The following is a 17,011-nucleotide window of genomic DNA, read 5'->3' as shown; positions in this document are numbered from 1 at the left end:
ACAGCTGGGTTGATTTCTTCACGCTTGAGCCCGTCTGCTAGAGATTGCGATAGTGGAACACATATTATATTGGTTTCTCCTCTTGTTTGTTACTCGAAGCTATTTAGCTCAACAGCAACAAAAATGTCTATTAAGCGTTTATCGCTTCTCCTATGTCCGACACAATTACAAGGTTATTATTGTTTCATTTATTGTATGTTCCGAATGTGAATTTTCAGCCGATGACGTTTTCCTGGTCTGGCATTTAGTGATAAGGCCGTCAATACTTGCATAAGATCCGCCAGCTGTGATTTATTAGCATAGGGATAAAATGTCAAATCCCTTTAAGATGTCTGACATAGTAGAGATTTTTTTGTAGAGAAATGACTATGATGCTTCATATTATCCATAAAATGGCTGTAAAATTTAACTGGTATGCTTATGATTGGATTAAATAGGTTCCTTCTGCTGTAGGACCAGATACATGAGCCAAAATTCCAAGACAAATGCCAACACCATGAATGTTTTTGACCGTTTGGCAAAGAAATTACAGAGAGATCGGACCACTTTAAATGAGGATCATCACAAATATAATTACATCAAGGATGAAGTATTTAAAATTATAAATTTTGGTTGTTTGGCTGTGCTAAAACTCTGGATATTTTAGGTTGGTTACAGATTATCAGATCGAGTGTATGACATCAACAGAAAATTCAAAGCAGGGTTGGATCTTGGTTGTGGATATGGACATCTTAGCAAACATTTAACACAGGTTGGTAAGATAGATTGATATGCCTGTATGCAGTAAAACAAAATATATTCAATATTAGGATGCTGTAGATGAGTTAGTCATGTGCGATCATTCAGCGCTTGTTTTGGAGAAAGCATTTACACCGGAAGACACAACCATAAACTGTCAGAAAATAGTTGCGGACGAAGAATCTCTGCCTTTTGAACCAGAAAGCTTTAACCTAATTGTAAGCAGCTTAAGTCTACACTGGGTAAATCAGTTACCCCAAACTTTCTCCCAAATTATGAAATGTCTGCGGCCTGACGGTGTATTTATTGGCGCCATTTTTGGAGGTGATACTTTATACGAACTAAGGGGTTCGCTACAGCTGGGAGAGACAGAACGGGAAGGGGTAACCACATTCTATTAGTTCCATATAGATCATAAATAACTGTACATTATCACAGGGCTTTGCTGCACATGTCTCGCCTTTTGCAGCCATACGGGACGTCGGTGGGCTGCTAAACGGTGCTGGTTTCACCATGCTAACTATCGTGAGGATTGTTATTCCTATGCAGATGATATCTTAATGTTCTATTAACAATGATAAAGGGTAGGACACCGATGAAATACGGGTGGGATACCCTTCTATGTTCGAACTGATGGACGACCTTAAAGGAATGGGTGAAAACAACGCGTCATGGATCCGTAAGCTGCATTTGCACCGGGATACGATGTTTGCAGCATCCGCCATTTATAAAGGTTTGACGACATTACTTCGTTTCCTGATTGTGAAATTTTCCTAATGGTTCATTTGATCGGTAGAACTCTACGGAAACGAAGACGGATCTATTCCAGCAACATTTCAGATTATCTACCTAATTGGGTGGAAACCCGATCCTTCGCAGCCTAAACCGCTTGAGCGCGGTACTGGACAAATCTCAATTAAAGACCTATACCGGCTCGATGAAATGGTAAAAAACGCTACGGAAGACATGGTTAATAAAACGGCTAAAGAAATTCCTTACCCTTTGGATGACGATGATGGCAAAAAGAGATAATGTGTTATTGTTATTGATTTATTAGTTTCACAATAAAGCCTTCCATAGTCAATCTTGTAGACTGAAGTGAATCATTACTGTTGGTTGATGGTGTAACTGATGATGTATTTCTGGATACGCGGACAGTGGCCTTTTCGTAGTCGGTGGTCATAAAACCAACAACCATGGAATCTGTAGTGAAAGCCATATTAAAATCGACTGAGTCCTCGTTGTAATAGGCAACTAAAACTCCACCCATTCGATCGTACGAATCATCAGATAACATCTGCGAATGGATGAACTGGTTGCACATGAGCTCTTTCAAATGGAAAGCTGGATCTCCACGGTCTAATATGGTTTGTCCAAGCGTTTTTGCCAAGGTCGTCTGAATGAGTTGCTCCCCACAACCTGAAATTTAATGAATATTGCATTAGTTCCTACACATCATCTGCATTTTTCTGGATGTGAACACCTGAGGTCGACACAGCAACGCCAGCGGATTTCGAGTGCTGCGCCCAGCAACCACAGCCGTAAACTGGCACCTATTGTACGTCGTATAAATATCAATAAAAACAGAAAATTAAAAAAGAAAATTTAGAAACCTGTCCTATCCTGCCAGGAAGTTTCAGGGCAATTCCACCTGAACTAGCGGCGCTTGCGATGTCACCATTTTTATCTATGCAAATTACCCCTACAGTATCCTACATTAGTTTCAACCAAAACTGATTAAGAATCTCAAATACAATTTCAAATGCTTAGTAAATTAGAATTACTTGACTTGGATTCGGTTGGATTGTGATTTTGAGACCACTGGACAAAGCTTTTCTGGATATTTCCAAACGTTCCTTGTATTTCTTATATTTTTTTATGGCTCTTTCAGATTTTAGTGTTTTGTTGTGGACAAGCTTCAGTCCTCGTTCCTTGGCAAAGCATGAGGCCCCTTCACCAACCAGAATACTAAAAAAATTGCAAACTTTATTATATATCTTCATCTAGGGTGTGAATAGAATTTTAAATTACAGTGGAGGTGTTCTACCAAGCAATCTTGGCTCATCTTGGTACAAAATCATTTCCCTTGCTACTAAAACAGGATTTTTAATACTTGCAAGTGATGAAACTCCGCCAAATCTTGTGTTTTTCCCTTCTTTCAAAGAGAGCATAATTCCTGCATCACATTCAACATCTCCATTTTCATTGAGATTGGAGCCAAATCCTGCATTAGTCAGAGGTGAATCTTCTAGCATGCAAACCATTTCACATGCAGCATCAAGAGCTGATTTGCCTTCTTGCAGCGCAGCAGTTCCCTGAGAAAACTACATAAGATCACACGATGAATTCTAATAAGTATGAAAAATAGTAAGTCATGCCTTCTCACACGTGATTTTGCATAGTTTTTTGTATAAGGCTTCAGACTTCGAGCTATGACAGCCTGCCCCTAGATGAACGGCGACAAATCCACAATGAACCATAATGGCACTGTTTTTCTTTATTATATGTTGCTAATATCAGATGTTTCCTTCGCTCTACATAGCGAAGAGATAAAAATCTTCTAGTTTATGTGCTTCATACACTTTGAAACAATTTTAAAACTTTTGAACTACAGCGCCAGACATACAGCCAGCCTTCAGCACCTAGCACTTTAGCAGACAGCACAGAGCAGCATCAGCCAGAGATCGTCCTCGAGCCAATCGGGGCGTTTCAGTGCTGTTCTTTCGGGTTAGCGGTTTCCCTACCCATGGGCATTTGTGTCGGCTTTTTACACTTTTTACGGACCTTCGTCGATTGAACCGTTCCAGAGGAAACAAGAAATCGGTTGTAAAACCCACTTTTACACCCCGAAGTGAATGCTGAAATAAATTGGAAAATTGGCAATGTTGCTCATGGCCGCGCACTGTTGTTTTGAAAGCTTTTTCTGTAATGAAGACCGAACAATCATTGTCAAAAATGAAAGAGGAAATTGTAGATAAAGATTTGTTTTCGGATTCTACAGTATGTGCGCTTATTTATTTTACATGAAATTCCATCTGATCTTGTATATTCCATTCTTCAGGCATCTGTTGTTGAAGGTTGTCGGTTACCTGTACGGATGAGGAATACAGAAGACTGGCGTAAGATTTGCTATACTGCTGTTTTTGTATAATTTAGTAATTTTAACGTTGCGTTTTCTTTTTGATTGATTAGCTCTAGCAGAAGTACTCAGTGTCAAAGATGTCTGCAACATCAGGATGTTTTATGTTCATTACATTGACTGTAAGTTACCACTTACTTTATGAAATATCAAGTACCCTAACAAGGATTTTTGAACCATTCATTTCAGTCAACAAACGGTTGGATGATTGGGTATCAGAAGATTTTTTAGACACCAGAAAAATCCAGTTTCCAAGAAAAGATGGTACTCAAGTAGGAACAGGCTTGAGCACTCCTAAGAAAGTTGGAGGAACTACTGGTTCCTCACGTCCATCGTCACCACTTGGTGTGTCTGGCGCATCAGATCTTACTGTAAATGGCTCTGCATTATTGGCTGCAGCAATACAAAAGAGAAATGGTAGAAAGCGCAAAATTGGAGATAAAGAGGAGCCCAGTCCAGGAGCTCCAATTCCAGTTCCACCTGCTAAGAAACTAATAAGTAAAAAGAACAAAAAACATAGATAAATATTTTTAAATATGCTAATCTTATAATTATTTCAGAAATTGAAAAAGAAATCCCACCTCTGCCACCACCCATAGCCACAGATACCTGTGTGGCTCCTTCAAGTAATGCATATAATAAAACCTTCAATGAGATTAATATAAATTAATTTTTGAAAATGAAGATGACACAGTTTGTGAAGTGGGTGACACTCCCTCCCCAGCTCCACCGTCCACACCTGCACCGACAACACCTGGGCCACGTCAGTCAGGCAGTCTTGTCACACATCACGATGACGTTGTGACGCGAATGAAAAATATCCAAATGATTGAACTTGGTAGACACAGAATAAAACCTTGGTATTTCGCACCTTATCCTCAGGTATTTCAATCATTTTTTTTAAAAGGCAAATCAAAAGTAAAATTTTCTTGGGCTTTCTTGTTCATCAACATATTTCAATAGGAAATGGTTCATCAAGCTTGTATTTATATATGCGAGTTTTGTCTCAAGTACCGGAAAAGTGAAAAATGTCTAGAGCGACATCTGGTAAATTATGCGTGAACTGTTTATTTTAAACTCTGATGGCCAACCCTCAACATCTTCAACAGATGAAATGCAATCTTAGACATCCGCCAGGCAATGAAATCTACCGCAAACAGACTATCTCTTTTTTTGAAATCGACGGCCGTAAAAATAAAGCATACGCTCAGAATTTATGCCTGCTAGCCAAACTCTTCCTTGACCACAAGACACTGTATTACGACACTGATCCGTTCCTCTTTTACGTCATGACTGAAGTGGATTCGCGGGGCTTCCACATCGTCGGCTACTTTAGCAAAGAAAAAGAGAGCTCAGAAGACTACAATGTTGCTTGCATCCTTACCCTACCGCCTTACCAACGGAAGGGATATGGAAAGCTTCTTATTGAATTTAGTACGTACACCATCAAATCGAAAAAATTTTAAAGTTTCCTTCGTATAAATCTTCATGCTTATTTTGTATGTAAAGGTTACGAGCTATCTAAATTTGAAGGAAAGACAGGATCGCCAGAGAAACCTTTGTCAGATTTAGGGTTGCTGTCCTATCGCAGTTACTGGGCTTTTACAATCTGTGATATTCTTATGAATATGAAACCATCCAGTGAAGGCGAAAGACCTCAAATTACGATCAAGTAAGTGATGAAAACTTGCTAACATTTCGAGCCATGAAGCCGGTAATGAGATTTGTTTTTCATTAATAAGTGAAATTTGCGAAATGACGAGCATAAAAAAGGAGGACGTGGTGTCCACCTTACAGCACTTAAACCTCATAAATTACTACAAGGGGCAGTATGTACTCATTTTGAATGAAGAAGCCATGAAAAATTGCATAAAAAACAAAGAGAAATGGAAGTTGCACATTGACCCCAAATGCTTGCACTGGACCCCGAAGGATTGGTCCAAGAGGGGGAAATGGTGATGAGATCGTGATACCTAAAACCCATTCCACGATCTTACTACTTGTTTTCTTTAAAAAATTAAATAAAAATACACTCACAATTTCTATGTACAAGAATTCCAAATTCAAGTTTCCGGCTTATCCTGATTATTCTTATCCGTCACAACGGCCTCGCGATTTTCGTAGGTCCAAAATCCATCCAAATCAATAAGGATATTGATGACGGTTTCCCCATAACCACTGAACCAGAAGACGATTAATGTCAAATTAGTCTAAAAAACTACAATGAGCTTTTCGTTTACCAGCTAATTAAATCTTGTAACGTGATCTTGGATGGATCGGCAGGACGGACCATATCAAAAATTTCATCGTTGACGTCATCAAATGCAACGACTTCCTGTTTGTGCTGCTGCATCAACTCTTGCACACCCTAAGCAGCAATAATTTTTTTAAATCAAAATGTAAAATGTCAAAAGATCAGATAGAGAATCCCATACTTTAAAGTAGAAATGAAGGTCAAAGGTATTGAGATGATTCCGATGGCCGACATCTAGCAATCGGAAAAAATACTGGAGGGCTTGTGGTTCTCTTTTGTTGTCCATGGCTAAAACGAAGTCCAAATACGTTTTGTAATCCATTTCTTTTTCATAGGTCATGCACTCTTCAAATACACGTTGTATAAAAACGCGAGTTAATGTTCCAGTGCCAAACCTGCACGGTAAAATTTGAGAAGATAGCTTTATTACGTGAACTGAGAAACCATTGAATTGAAATGGAGTTACCGTCGAAGTTCTTCTTGGCATAGCATACCGTTCCTATTGGTGTCTAAATTTAAATATTGTCCGTAAACTCTAAGAGCCGAAGGGGCGGAAAACCAATTTGAATCTTGTGCATCTTTAGGTAACTCTTCATCCCGAAGCTAAAAGGAACATCTTGAAAATGTAAATTAAGGAGCTGGAAGTGGATCAGGTGGAAACTACTATTACCTCCAACAGTTCATCCAAAAAACCCGAGGCGAGAATATCCTGTATTCTGACTTTACCCAGTTTTAACGGATCTAAAAAGAACAGGAACTTGCGTACGGCAGTACATACATAAAACGAATGGAATGATTTTTCAAGCCCCTCCAACTGCGGCAGCGTAGGGATTAATTCAGTAATGTAGTTCTCTAGATCCTAAGTAAAATTAAAATAAATCTATAAATATCTTTAAATAGTTTCAATTTACTCACACCATTTCAGTAAGGAGGCCCTGGCCTGTGGCATCATAAAGTGAAAGACCAATTCTAGTTTGTTGTAACCAAACTTTCCTCATGATATAATTGAACACAGCCATGGTTGAAATTCTGCCATGAATATCACTTTGCAGTAATCTGGCAAATACAACTGGAGTGAAAAAAGCCCTATGCAAGAAACAAATATTGTGAACATGTTCTTGATTCAAAATTTGATAAATAAACATACTTATATTTAAGGCCGGCAATGCTACCTACTTTGAGGAAATCAACATAGTTGATCATTTGCTCAGAACCAGAAAATGGAGGGCTGTGATTTTTGTCTAGTAGAGTCCACAGATTCTATTTTAAAAAGTAGACTGACTAATGTTATTATTTTATCAGGCCATTGAAAGCAAACTACAGACCTGAAGCTCGTTATTGTCAAGAAGTTCTTTGCTCTTCTTTTGAAGGAATGCTGTGCGGGCTTCTTCTCTCAGCTTAAGACTAATCATGTTTTCATGGTTGGGAAGCTATAAATAAAAATAACAAATAAATTCTTCATAGTTTTATTTTTACATGAAAGTTTACTTTAGTGTAAAACTTGGGAACTGGCATGGTTTCATCAACATTTTTCCTGCTATTCTTTAATCCTTCTGAATACAATTTTTGGAAGATCTCCTCATCTTCTGAACTCAAAACTAATTGCTGAGTTTTTTCCATAATTCCACGTGATTACAGTAGTCCCACAAACAAAGTATCTGTATGCGACCGCGAAGTGCAGCAAAATTTATTTGCACTGAATTCAAATACAGGAACCATAACTATCACTTCAACCTTCGTCAGCAGCTGTTTAAGTCGGCCGCAAGATGCTATTCTGGAAATAATTTAGCAAAATCTCGCATGGTGGCGCTGTTATCGGGGCCATTTCGTATATATTGCCGCGTCAGTCGTAGTTTCCATGTCGGCTTCTTGTTGAACGAAGCCCTCCCGGAATTGAAATTTCATAAAATTCAATTTCGTTAAAGAATATGGCGGCCAACCAGGCTCTTGTGGTATTTATTTACCTTTTACTTTTATGACCATAATTCATAGGAAATTACATAGAGGCTTTGTTGGGTTATCGGCTAAGACACGATTGGACCTCGCTGGCACAGTACACTGTTCTGATAGGGCCTTTTATTTTATTTTTTTAGGCTAAACTGTATCGTGGCGTGATCGAAGACGTTATAAGTGGGGTACGAGAAGCTTTCCTAGATGAGGGAATCGATGAAGCTGTACTTCTAGAATTGAAGCAGAATTGGGAAAACAAATTGCAATCGAGCAAAGCCATTGATCCTGTGACCGATCCTGCTGAAGCATCCCTTCAGAACAAACTACAGCAAAGTATCCAATATCGAGTATGAAACTTTATCATGTATGAAAAAAGGGTCTTCTTTGCCTACCAAAACAGGTCAGCAGACTAGTTCTGCAGCCAATACTACCAATGCTCCAGCTCAGCCTGCTGCATCTTCTCAAGCCAAGCAACCAGGTAGTTAATTATGAGTTTACAGCTACCTGAGAATTCTATTTTAAAAAAATCTGAAATTATCATTATAGCAACCACCCCATCTCCTGCAGCTCCAGCTGCTGCAGGAGGAGCAACAGCAGCAGCTGCAAGTACACCAGCGGTGAGGATGGTTCCGGTACAAATTACAGTCCCCCCTCAACCAGGAGTAACAGGTCACACAGCAGCCAAAAGTATCACCGTCCATGTTCCCGCCCATGCTCTTCAAGGTTATCTTTGTAGTTTTTATTTCGAACCACACGTCAATTCCAATTTGACTTCTTCGTCTTCGCATGTTCAGGTGGCGCGGCTGGAGCACAGCTGCAAACGATCCTGAGTTCACCGGCTGTGACGGCGGCCCTCTCTCTTCCTGTCGAAATGGCGACGACAGTTTTGCAGCAACACATCAATACTGCGCTGCAGGTACCTACGAAACTCAAAACTTTGCGCATATGGTCGATTCACGATGCCTTATTACTTTTCCGTTGCAGACAACAGCTGGCCGCAGCCAATCTAGGGCTGACAATGGAGGAGTAACACAGCTAGACGGACCCGGAGATTCTTCAGACGATGAAGACGACGTTGATGATGATGATGATGACGACGTAGAAGAAGAGGACGATCATGACGACGAGGAGCTTGATGCGGACAATGACGAAAACGCAGACGAGGAGCCATTGAACTCCGAAGATGATGTGACGGATGACGACCCATCCGTCCTGTTTGAAACTGACAACGTTGTCGTTTGTCAGTACGATAAGGTATGAGACGTTGTCGTTAAACAGTGATTGAGATTCGATGCTAACCGATACGCATATTTACTAGATCACCAGGAGCCGAAACAGGTGGAAGTTTCACCTCAAGGATGGCATCATGAACATCAACGGTCGTGATTATGTTTTCCAAAAGGCCAATGGCGATGCTGAGTGGTGAAATAATTTTGGAATTGAATTCCAACAGTGGATGATGGGGAGAATATGGTCAAATAAAACAAACAAAAATTGGAGGAATTCCGCTTCATATTTGAGGGTTTTTCGTGTGCCTGTGCGTGTGTGCATGATGTGTCGGAGAAAATTAGGTTATTTTATCATGTGGGGTGGTCGATGAGCATGGAGAAGAGATTTGTTTGGGGCAAAGAAACAAAAACCTTTCAAGTCTGACCTGGCCGGGTTTTTTTTTGTGTTTCATTTTTTATTATTATTATTATTACATTTTTTGTTAAACGTTTTTCACTTGTCTTTTCTCTCCTATTCCTGCAGAAGCTGTTGTCGGCCCTTTTCATTCAGGAATATTAGAAGAAAAATATATGTTCAATTTCCCACGAAAAATGCTGGTAACATCATTTATCTAAGTTAGGAAAGACGTTGAATGGCTGGCAGTGGGAAAAACTTGTTCTTATCCTTTGAAACTTAACGATCAATTGCCTTCCAGTTCTACAAATTCTTAGTAAGAATTAGTTGGATATATTTTTTAAATTTTTTTATAGCTAATTTTTAATAGCTTCAGCGGAATTCAGGACTAGCTATTGCAGAAGCTTGAGAAATGTTAGCCGATCGTACTGCCCATATCTTTCGAGTGAACTAAAAACTTAGATGCAATCTGCCAACAGTCAGGATTTTTCGGGAACAATCGCTGATGGGCAGAAGTCCTTGGAGATACAGGTTCATTCACTTGGCTAACTAATATCTACCAAACCATCTAAGCTTAGTTTGCCCGTAAAAGTTTTACTGGGCGGCAACTGTAAATGACCTGAACGGAGTCCATTTACCAAGAACTTCTGATTGCTGGATCCATTGTGAACAGAGAATAGCATCGGCTAAAACAGTGCAAAAGTTGAAAAGGGAGCTAAGAACTGAGCCGTTCCATTCATCATGGAAATAAGTTAAGTCTGCCGTACGTCATGGATAGAAATGCGATTTCTTCTTATTCATACATTACTAGCGATGATGGGGATTTTAATAGTGTGCATAACTTCTCGTGCTAATGAGGAAGAGAGACAGGAGTTCTTTAGGATTGTGCAGAATGAAAGAGCCGGCATTTTCACGTGACAGCAGTAAAAGTCACGAACGATTATCGCCTGAAAAATAGACCTGTATTCTTTTCTGATAACGCATGACGAGTTCGATTAGAAAGAAAAAGATTTTGAATTAAAATAATGAGTTACGACTATTTCTTTTTCAAATGATCAAGCATAATGAACGAACGTTTGAGATCTTTAATTGAAAGCAGTCAAGTGTTCGTTCGTCAAACCAGCATTAACAATTCGTGACGGGAGAGTATCGATTTTTTAAAGAAATTGCTTTATTCATGATCAAACTCGTTACGTCATCCATTTGAACCTGTCCCTATTAGTCGAGGAGTTGCGCAAGTTGTAGTTTCTTCGCGTGCAGCTTAGAACGAAAAGTTCTTTGAAAAAAGAGTTTCCAGAAATTCATTTGCTAATCCTAAATCCTCGAATGACAAATGCTTGCTGTCTTCCCCTCCCATAAAGGATGTTTTACTATATTTAGTTGGAATCTGCTAGTAGATTATTAGAATAAATGTATTAATTTATCTAGCAGATCTACTTGTATTCTTTGCTGGGTGGATGAAGAAAGTCCAGTTTGGGTAGGATAGCAATTCCTTGAGAAACTCCTTGTATTTCCGTCATAACTGGCAATCCGATATCGGCCTTTTTATACGATACGTAACAATGCCTGTTGCAGAGAAAATTGAATAAAAGTTTTAGATTAGAACAAACAAATTGTGGTTTAAAAAATTTTGGTGGGAGAAGCACGAATGTAGACCAGATTTGCACAACCAGTTTGGATATCTTTGGCTGTGTAGATTAAGATGCCAACCATGAAATAGTTTTTTTAAATCAGCAATTCTAAGCTTTTGGTTCAGCATTAGATGTGTTAAGAAGAAAGATTGCTGTAAATGTAGCCTCTGCAGGAGCAAAAGTTGTAATTTTGGGCGATGTGAATATTCACGAAAATAGTATATAAAGAATCAGTCGGTTGACGTAATGGGTTATACTAGCAATACGATACACGGCACTATACGTTTGCCATGTTGTGCGACACGTTCCTCAGTAACTTAAACCAATAATACCAATACCATTAATAGAATACTGAATGTACCTTGTACTCTTTGATGAAATCTAGTCTTGTGAAATAACACTCGTCGAAGGTCAATGTCTAAAATGGGTTCACTGCTCACCCTTGTTTTGTTTCCATTTTCGACATTTCACTATTAAGTACGATTGTCTGCTTTCGCTGCATCTGACAAGGAGAACGTTAATTACAAAACAATGGAGACGAGAATTGCATAGGTCAAAATATACCATGCTAACTGAACACAAATCATTTGTGTACACGATATCGTGCTATCGATTTAGTACTAACAGTAACCATGCGTAGGCTAAACTATAGGATAATGAGGCATTCACTGTTTACACGTCTCATATTTCATGCTTTATTTATTGCGTTCGTTCCTTTGTCAGACTTTTTTCAACCAGTTATTACAGATGTTCAATGAGAAAATAGGAAAACGGTCTATTTCAAGTTCACAATTACACTAAATGCCACTGCATAAAGATCAGACTGTGATATAGTTTTTTTTATTGGCTAACCAATCCTACATTGTTGGCTGGATGTTCGTGGGTATTCTGCTTAGCCGAGAATCACAGCATCGATGCCATGAATAACTCCTTGCGCATCTGTGAGATCAGGAAGAATAACATTGGCATTGCCGAATATGGCGCCTCCTAATTTGCGGAAAAAAGAGCAACGTTGCCAAAATGAATGTGCAATTGATGTGTGTGTGTAAATTGTGTCAAATTTGATCACCTACCGGGAATCACTTCAACCTCAACAGTTAGGCCAGAGTAGGTGCGGACAGGTCCAGACACGAGACCACGTGTGTAGAACGTACCAGAAATAAAATGATTTCCAAGTAGTTTTGATAGTGCATTTGGGTCGGCAAGAAGTGATTCAAGAGTACCAGGAGGGAGAGCTGCGAATGCTTTATCGGTTGGAGCAAAAAAAGTTTCGTAACGGACTGTTACGACACAAAAAAAAGAAATGGAATGAGGTAAGTCAGTCTTCTGTGTAGCGAATGTAATGTTAAATGTAAGGAGCAAAGGAGTAACCGAAACTTACAGAAATTGTTTACTTCTGGTTTTAAGCCAAGAATTTCGAAGATCTTTAGTGCTGTCGTGAAACCATTGTTTTTCAGTACTTCAATTTGTGTGTTATCGGGTGCCAAATAACGAGGATTGAGAACTTTTTCGATGAAGTATACGTAGCCGTTACACACTTGCAGAGAATCGAAAATCAGCGCCCCATTGACGGTAACTATCTAAAATAGGATAACCAAATTTAAAAAAAATAGAATTGAGAATAGAAATTGTCAATACCTCTCCGGAAACGAATGAAGAGCCTTTTTTACGATACATGTCTATACGTAATGGAACCTCTCCTTGCACTGTGGGCAAGTAATATTCAAACAAAAGAGAAGAAATCCACGTGGGCGAGACGTCAATGGGGACAATGTGATATGGAATAATCTGGCTCAGCAAATCGGGACTATTTAGAATCATTTGAAGTACTTTTGAGTCAATAGCTTCAAATGCTTCGTTCGTAGGCGCAAATATGGTAAAGGATTCTAGAGTAAAACTTTACTTTTAGCACTTTTAATTGTCATCTTGATTCACGCACTACAAGCTTGCTTTGAAACAAATTTACATACCACGCCCTTGAAGAATTGAATCCCGGTCCGTTTCGATCAGCAAACCGAGAAAAGTCGTCAACCCCCTGTTTTCCAAAACTGTTAGAAGAGTGTTGCAATTATTTTCCTACATAAAATCAAAGTTGAACTGTAGAGGCATGAAATTATTTTCAGGCAACTTTTGACTTTCTTACGGATGAGGAATAATTGGGGTAATTTGTAGAATTGAAAATTTGGGCTGAAGCAGCGGTCAAGAGGACAGAAATAATTAGCAACTTCATTTTCTCCTGCTAGTTTCCCTTCTTCCAGCGGTTGGTTGAATCAGGACTAGTTAAATTCTCTTGAAACATTCAGCTTTTATAAGTCGACTTGTTTAATTGCGTAATATTTAGCAAGGACAGTGCAGAGTGTTTCGAAAATAACCGTATGTTGATGCCATGCCACATTTACAATTGGGCACTTTAAATGCATACTTGTCAATCGTTTCGTATTTGCCACCAGGAGATTAAAACGGATGAAATGTAAATGCCTTTTTACTTTCTTAATTGATTTCATGAATTCGTCAGGTAACGTTAAAACACCGTCTAAGGTCTTTCACTCGAGCTACTCTGAGAAATACGTGGAAAATCAAGACACGTGTGCCATGTCCATAAAGAAGTGTGTACCTATATCAGTACAGATTGACATCGGAGAGGCCAAACACAGTCAGCATTTTAACAGCCCCTAAATCGTTATTTCAAGTGTCGAATGACAGTCGTGTTTTCGTAGTCCCCCTCCGTTGAATTTTATAGGACAATCTTGTCATGTTATCGATTTAATACGAACATGATACGATAACTGAATAATATACAACGGCGACAAAATATAGATGTCTAGCTATTTCTAATCGGCTTGTTTAATGCATTTTTTACATGATTTGTCCCCTAGTATACCTTTCCCTTAACTCCTTGTATTTATCTACAGAAAAATAGTTGCGTTTTGAAACACTCTTTGCAGGGATACACGTTCAAGTTTTAAAACCAAGATTTGTGTTTGGAAAAGATGTATATTTTTAATCCATTCCGACGTCATTCTTCCTTGACATTTTTTGAAGTGGGGGATTCTGTGTAATTAAATTTCAAACTTATTTCAGTTATTACCTCTTTTGAATCCGATGCTATTACTGGATACAACGCGGATGAGTCCAGTAACAAGCCCATGGCTGTTGAATATTTAAAAAACGATTATAGTTACGCCTGCCTTGAAATGTCCATTCTTTTTATGTCTTGATTCTAATTGCGTAATCTTAATAAGGGCACTGCAGTCGTAAAAAACATGCAAATCGACTAGAATACTTACCAGCAAAAATAAATATTGCATGCTTAATTAAGACCTCCAGTTGAGAAATTATTTTTGAGCAATATTTACATATGAGGAATTAACGAATGTTTTATTTTTATTCTTATTGCAGTTACCGTCGTTATCCTAGAAGCCGGGAATCCTTCAACTTTCACTGTTACTAAAAGGCATCATATCGAACAAGGACTTCATGGTATTACACCTGAGCAGGTATGAACCTCTTCCTTCTAAATAGATCAAAGGGCTAACATCAAAGAAGCAAAACTAATCAATATGTGTAAGGCCATTTTGACCTTCACGTTCTATTGATTGAAAGTGGCAACAGAATTTCAGCGAAATTTTAATTTAATTACTTCCACGAGATAGCCTGTGTTTTTACAGCACATTAGCAGTTACTTATTAAATAAATCTATGCGTGGGTACGCAACAATCATCTCGCTGTCATTTCATATATTAAGTAGTAAGACGAAAAGCTTTGACTTCCCTCTTAGGGTTATAGCATAAACATAAGCCCAAAAGCCAAGTTGGATCTACACATAAGCCGGCTGCACAAATGAACTTTTGATCAATGACGAAACGCCCATTTCTGTCACACCTGGGCATCGTAATCTACGGTTACACACCCATCGGCGTACCAGGGTGGAATTAGTTTGTTAGGCAGGAAAAGACTTCAATGTTTATTAATTGATGTGTAGGATAATGAGGTCGATTTAGTCCACACAAAAAAAATGTTTGTTGATATTTGATTCCCTTGAATCTCTTTGACTTCGAAAGCTTTTGGAAAACCGAAAGCTTTAGTCAAATTTCCTAGAAGGGGCACAATATAACTGATCATCACGGGACATCTATTTGCATAATCCAAGTGGCAATAGAAAAATATGAATAATCTATCCTCCAAGAAGATGGTCTTAAATTTTCTTTAAATGATTTTCCGTAAAGGTTTTTCAGTAGAACACATCCATTATTCGTTATGCTGTAGTTGTCTAAAAGCCAGAGGCCCTATCCTTCTGTTACTTATACATAACAAACGTGTTACGGAACACGGAATAAGAAGTAAGACGAAACACAACAATGCGCCACATTATTACAAATAGATACATCCAACGCGTGATTTCGCTTGTGAAGCTTGCGGCCCTGTTACATTCGGATGAAAGAACACCATTAAAAAAAAAAGAATTTGGGATTTCCATGTCATAAATTCTTTACACATTTGTTTCAACAGATCTTGTACATTTCGGATTCTTGAACTGATTTCTTCTTCTTCCAGGTTCTACTGTGCTACTGATATCATCGTGTCTGAATATCGATCGACACTACAACTGGCTGTTTCATAGGCGTCGTCTTACTGCGAGAGTTAAAAGAAGTCAGAGAAGATACACAGAAATGTTTTATAAACAAGAAAAAGGGAAGAAAAAAAAGTCTTATAATGGGATCTAGCCGCCAGCGTATCACCAACCGACTGATCCTAATGGGTCTGGAACATCCACCATGCCAAGTGGGAATATATAACGGTAACATGAGGCATCCGTACGTATATACAGTCTCTATCTATTTCTATAGGACGATGATGATATGACTTAAAACGGGTCAAACGCGACGATGGCCAAAGCTCAAGTGTCACTATGTGCAGGATATGACGTTGATATCTTGTGATAGGTAAATCATTCACTGTATTATTGCCTTTATGCCTCTATATGTGCGTCTTTATCATTTCATTACAGGCTATCCGTTGATTGCGCCGGAAATTCGAGAAATGCTTTTGCCGGAGAAAAGTCACAGCTCTCTTTTTTTTTTTTTTTTTTTTTTCTTAACTTTATAGCAGCAGGAATTCGCTGTCTCCCAGCTCATATAATAAGCCAACGGTTCACAAGAGTACCTCTTCTTCTTCTAAATGGATATCGGATGTACTGTAGGAGAATGTGGAATGGAGGTGAGGCGATATATAGCAGCAAAGACGGCCACATATGTCACCGAATTGTAACGGACCATTAAGTAGTCTATACATTGGGCCAGGTATATCTGATACGGTTGGATGCCCTCCCTCTGTATATCTGAAATTGCCCTGCACTTTATTCTATTGCAGAGAAAATAAGGAGTAAGATGCCAAAGCTAATAACAAATAAAGTTTAATCTAAATCATTTCCAAACTTCCGGTTTTTAGGTGAACTCGTTGCAGCAGCAAAAAAAAACCCAAATTTATCTTCATATAGTCACGATATGATGATTAATACAAGAGGATCCGTGATATATCTCCAGCTGCCAGTCACTTCAATTTTGATAGATGCAAGTTGCTCTCCATGACGACGTGACCACTCGGGCACGCGCAGCACATGAAATCTTAAAGAAGTAATTTATTTTAGTTTTTTTTCGTTCTTATTTCTCTGCTGAA

General features: G+C 38.7%; 5 protein-coding genes and 1 long non-coding RNA gene across 7 annotated transcripts; 4 read left to right on the top strand and 2 right to left on the bottom strand.

Moving 5' to 3' along the window:
- The first annotated feature begins 7 nt into the window (after positions 1-7).
- LOC130695388 (arginine-hydroxylase NDUFAF5, mitochondrial-like) lies at positions 8-1,822 on the top strand. The gene is made up of 7 exons (XM_057518533.2): positions 8-172; positions 438-589; positions 647-751; positions 810-1,121; positions 1,177-1,263; positions 1,327-1,471; positions 1,535-1,822. The coding sequence occupies exons 1-7, from the start codon at positions 124-126 to the stop codon at positions 1,768-1,770; spliced, it is 1,086 nt and encodes a 361-aa protein (XP_057374516.1). The 5' UTR covers positions 8-123; the 3' UTR covers positions 1,771-1,822.
- Positions 1,768-3,355, bottom strand: LOC130695387 (threonine aspartase 1-like). The gene is made up of 5 exons (XM_059496215.1): positions 2,770-3,355; positions 2,523-2,706; positions 2,352-2,450; positions 2,222-2,291; positions 1,768-2,157 (listed from the first exon to the last, which is right to left on the bottom strand). Exons 1-5 carry the CDS (start codon positions 3,000-3,002, stop codon positions 1,781-1,783), a joined length of 963 nt encoding a protein of 320 aa, XP_059352198.1. The 5' UTR covers positions 3,003-3,355; the 3' UTR covers positions 1,768-1,780.
- A 261-nt stretch (positions 3,356-3,616) lies between these two features.
- Positions 3,617-5,932, top strand: LOC130695406 (histone acetyltransferase KAT5-like). The gene is made up of 10 exons (XM_057518557.1): positions 3,617-3,738; positions 3,800-3,857; positions 3,931-3,999; positions 4,067-4,375; positions 4,438-4,503; positions 4,563-4,759; positions 4,841-4,924; positions 4,987-5,311; positions 5,387-5,549; positions 5,620-5,932. The coding sequence occupies exons 1-10, from the start codon at positions 3,667-3,669 to the stop codon at positions 5,834-5,836; spliced, it is 1,560 nt and encodes a 519-aa protein (XP_057374540.1). The 5' UTR covers positions 3,617-3,666; the 3' UTR covers positions 5,837-5,932.
- Positions 5,692-7,812, bottom strand: LOC130695381 (serine/threonine-protein phosphatase 2A regulatory subunit B'' subunit gamma-like). Its single transcript, XM_057518525.2, has 10 exons — positions 7,620-7,812; positions 7,457-7,561; positions 7,279-7,391; positions 7,049-7,217; positions 6,802-6,990; positions 6,598-6,734; positions 6,313-6,526; positions 6,118-6,245; positions 5,915-6,055; positions 5,692-5,850 (listed from the first exon to the last, which is right to left on the bottom strand). Exons 1-9 carry the CDS (start codon positions 7,749-7,751, stop codon positions 5,941-5,943), a joined length of 1,302 nt encoding a protein of 433 aa, XP_057374508.1. The 5' UTR covers positions 7,752-7,812; the 3' UTR covers positions 5,692-5,850; positions 5,915-5,940.
- Positions 7,813-7,950: 138 nt separating this feature from the next.
- LOC130695389 (transcription initiation factor IIA subunit 1-like) lies at positions 7,951-9,580 on the top strand. Of its 2 annotated transcripts, none has more exons than XM_057518535.2 (7): positions 7,951-8,083; positions 8,225-8,414; positions 8,482-8,559; positions 8,628-8,804; positions 8,876-8,997; positions 9,066-9,335; positions 9,400-9,580. In XM_057518535.2, the coding sequence occupies exons 1-7, from the start codon at positions 8,060-8,062 to the stop codon at positions 9,505-9,507; spliced, it is 969 nt and encodes a 322-aa protein (XP_057374518.1). In that variant the 5' UTR covers positions 7,951-8,059; the 3' UTR covers positions 9,508-9,580. The 2 variants fall into 2 exon arrangements, with proteins under 2 accessions (XP_057374518.1, XP_057374517.1); XM_057518534.2 differs by having other exon boundaries at positions 8,458-8,559.
- A 5,191-nt stretch (positions 9,581-14,771) lies between these two features.
- On the top strand, positions 14,772-16,294 carry LOC130695413 (uncharacterized). Its single transcript, XR_009002375.2, has 3 exons — positions 14,772-14,832; positions 15,890-16,117; positions 16,183-16,294. It is a non-coding gene; the product is annotated as an uncharacterized LOC130695413 (long non-coding RNA).
- The last annotated feature ends 717 nt before the right edge of the window (positions 16,295-17,011 follow it).

The sequence above is a fragment of the Daphnia carinata genome, chromosome 7, assembly GCF_022539665.2.
Source record: "Daphnia carinata strain CSIRO-1 chromosome 7, CSIRO_AGI_Dcar_HiC_V3, whole genome shotgun sequence".
Taxonomy (NCBI): Eukaryota; Metazoa; Arthropoda; class Branchiopoda; order Diplostraca; family Daphniidae; genus Daphnia; species Daphnia carinata.
This window is presented reverse-complemented; position numbering and strand designations above follow the sequence as displayed.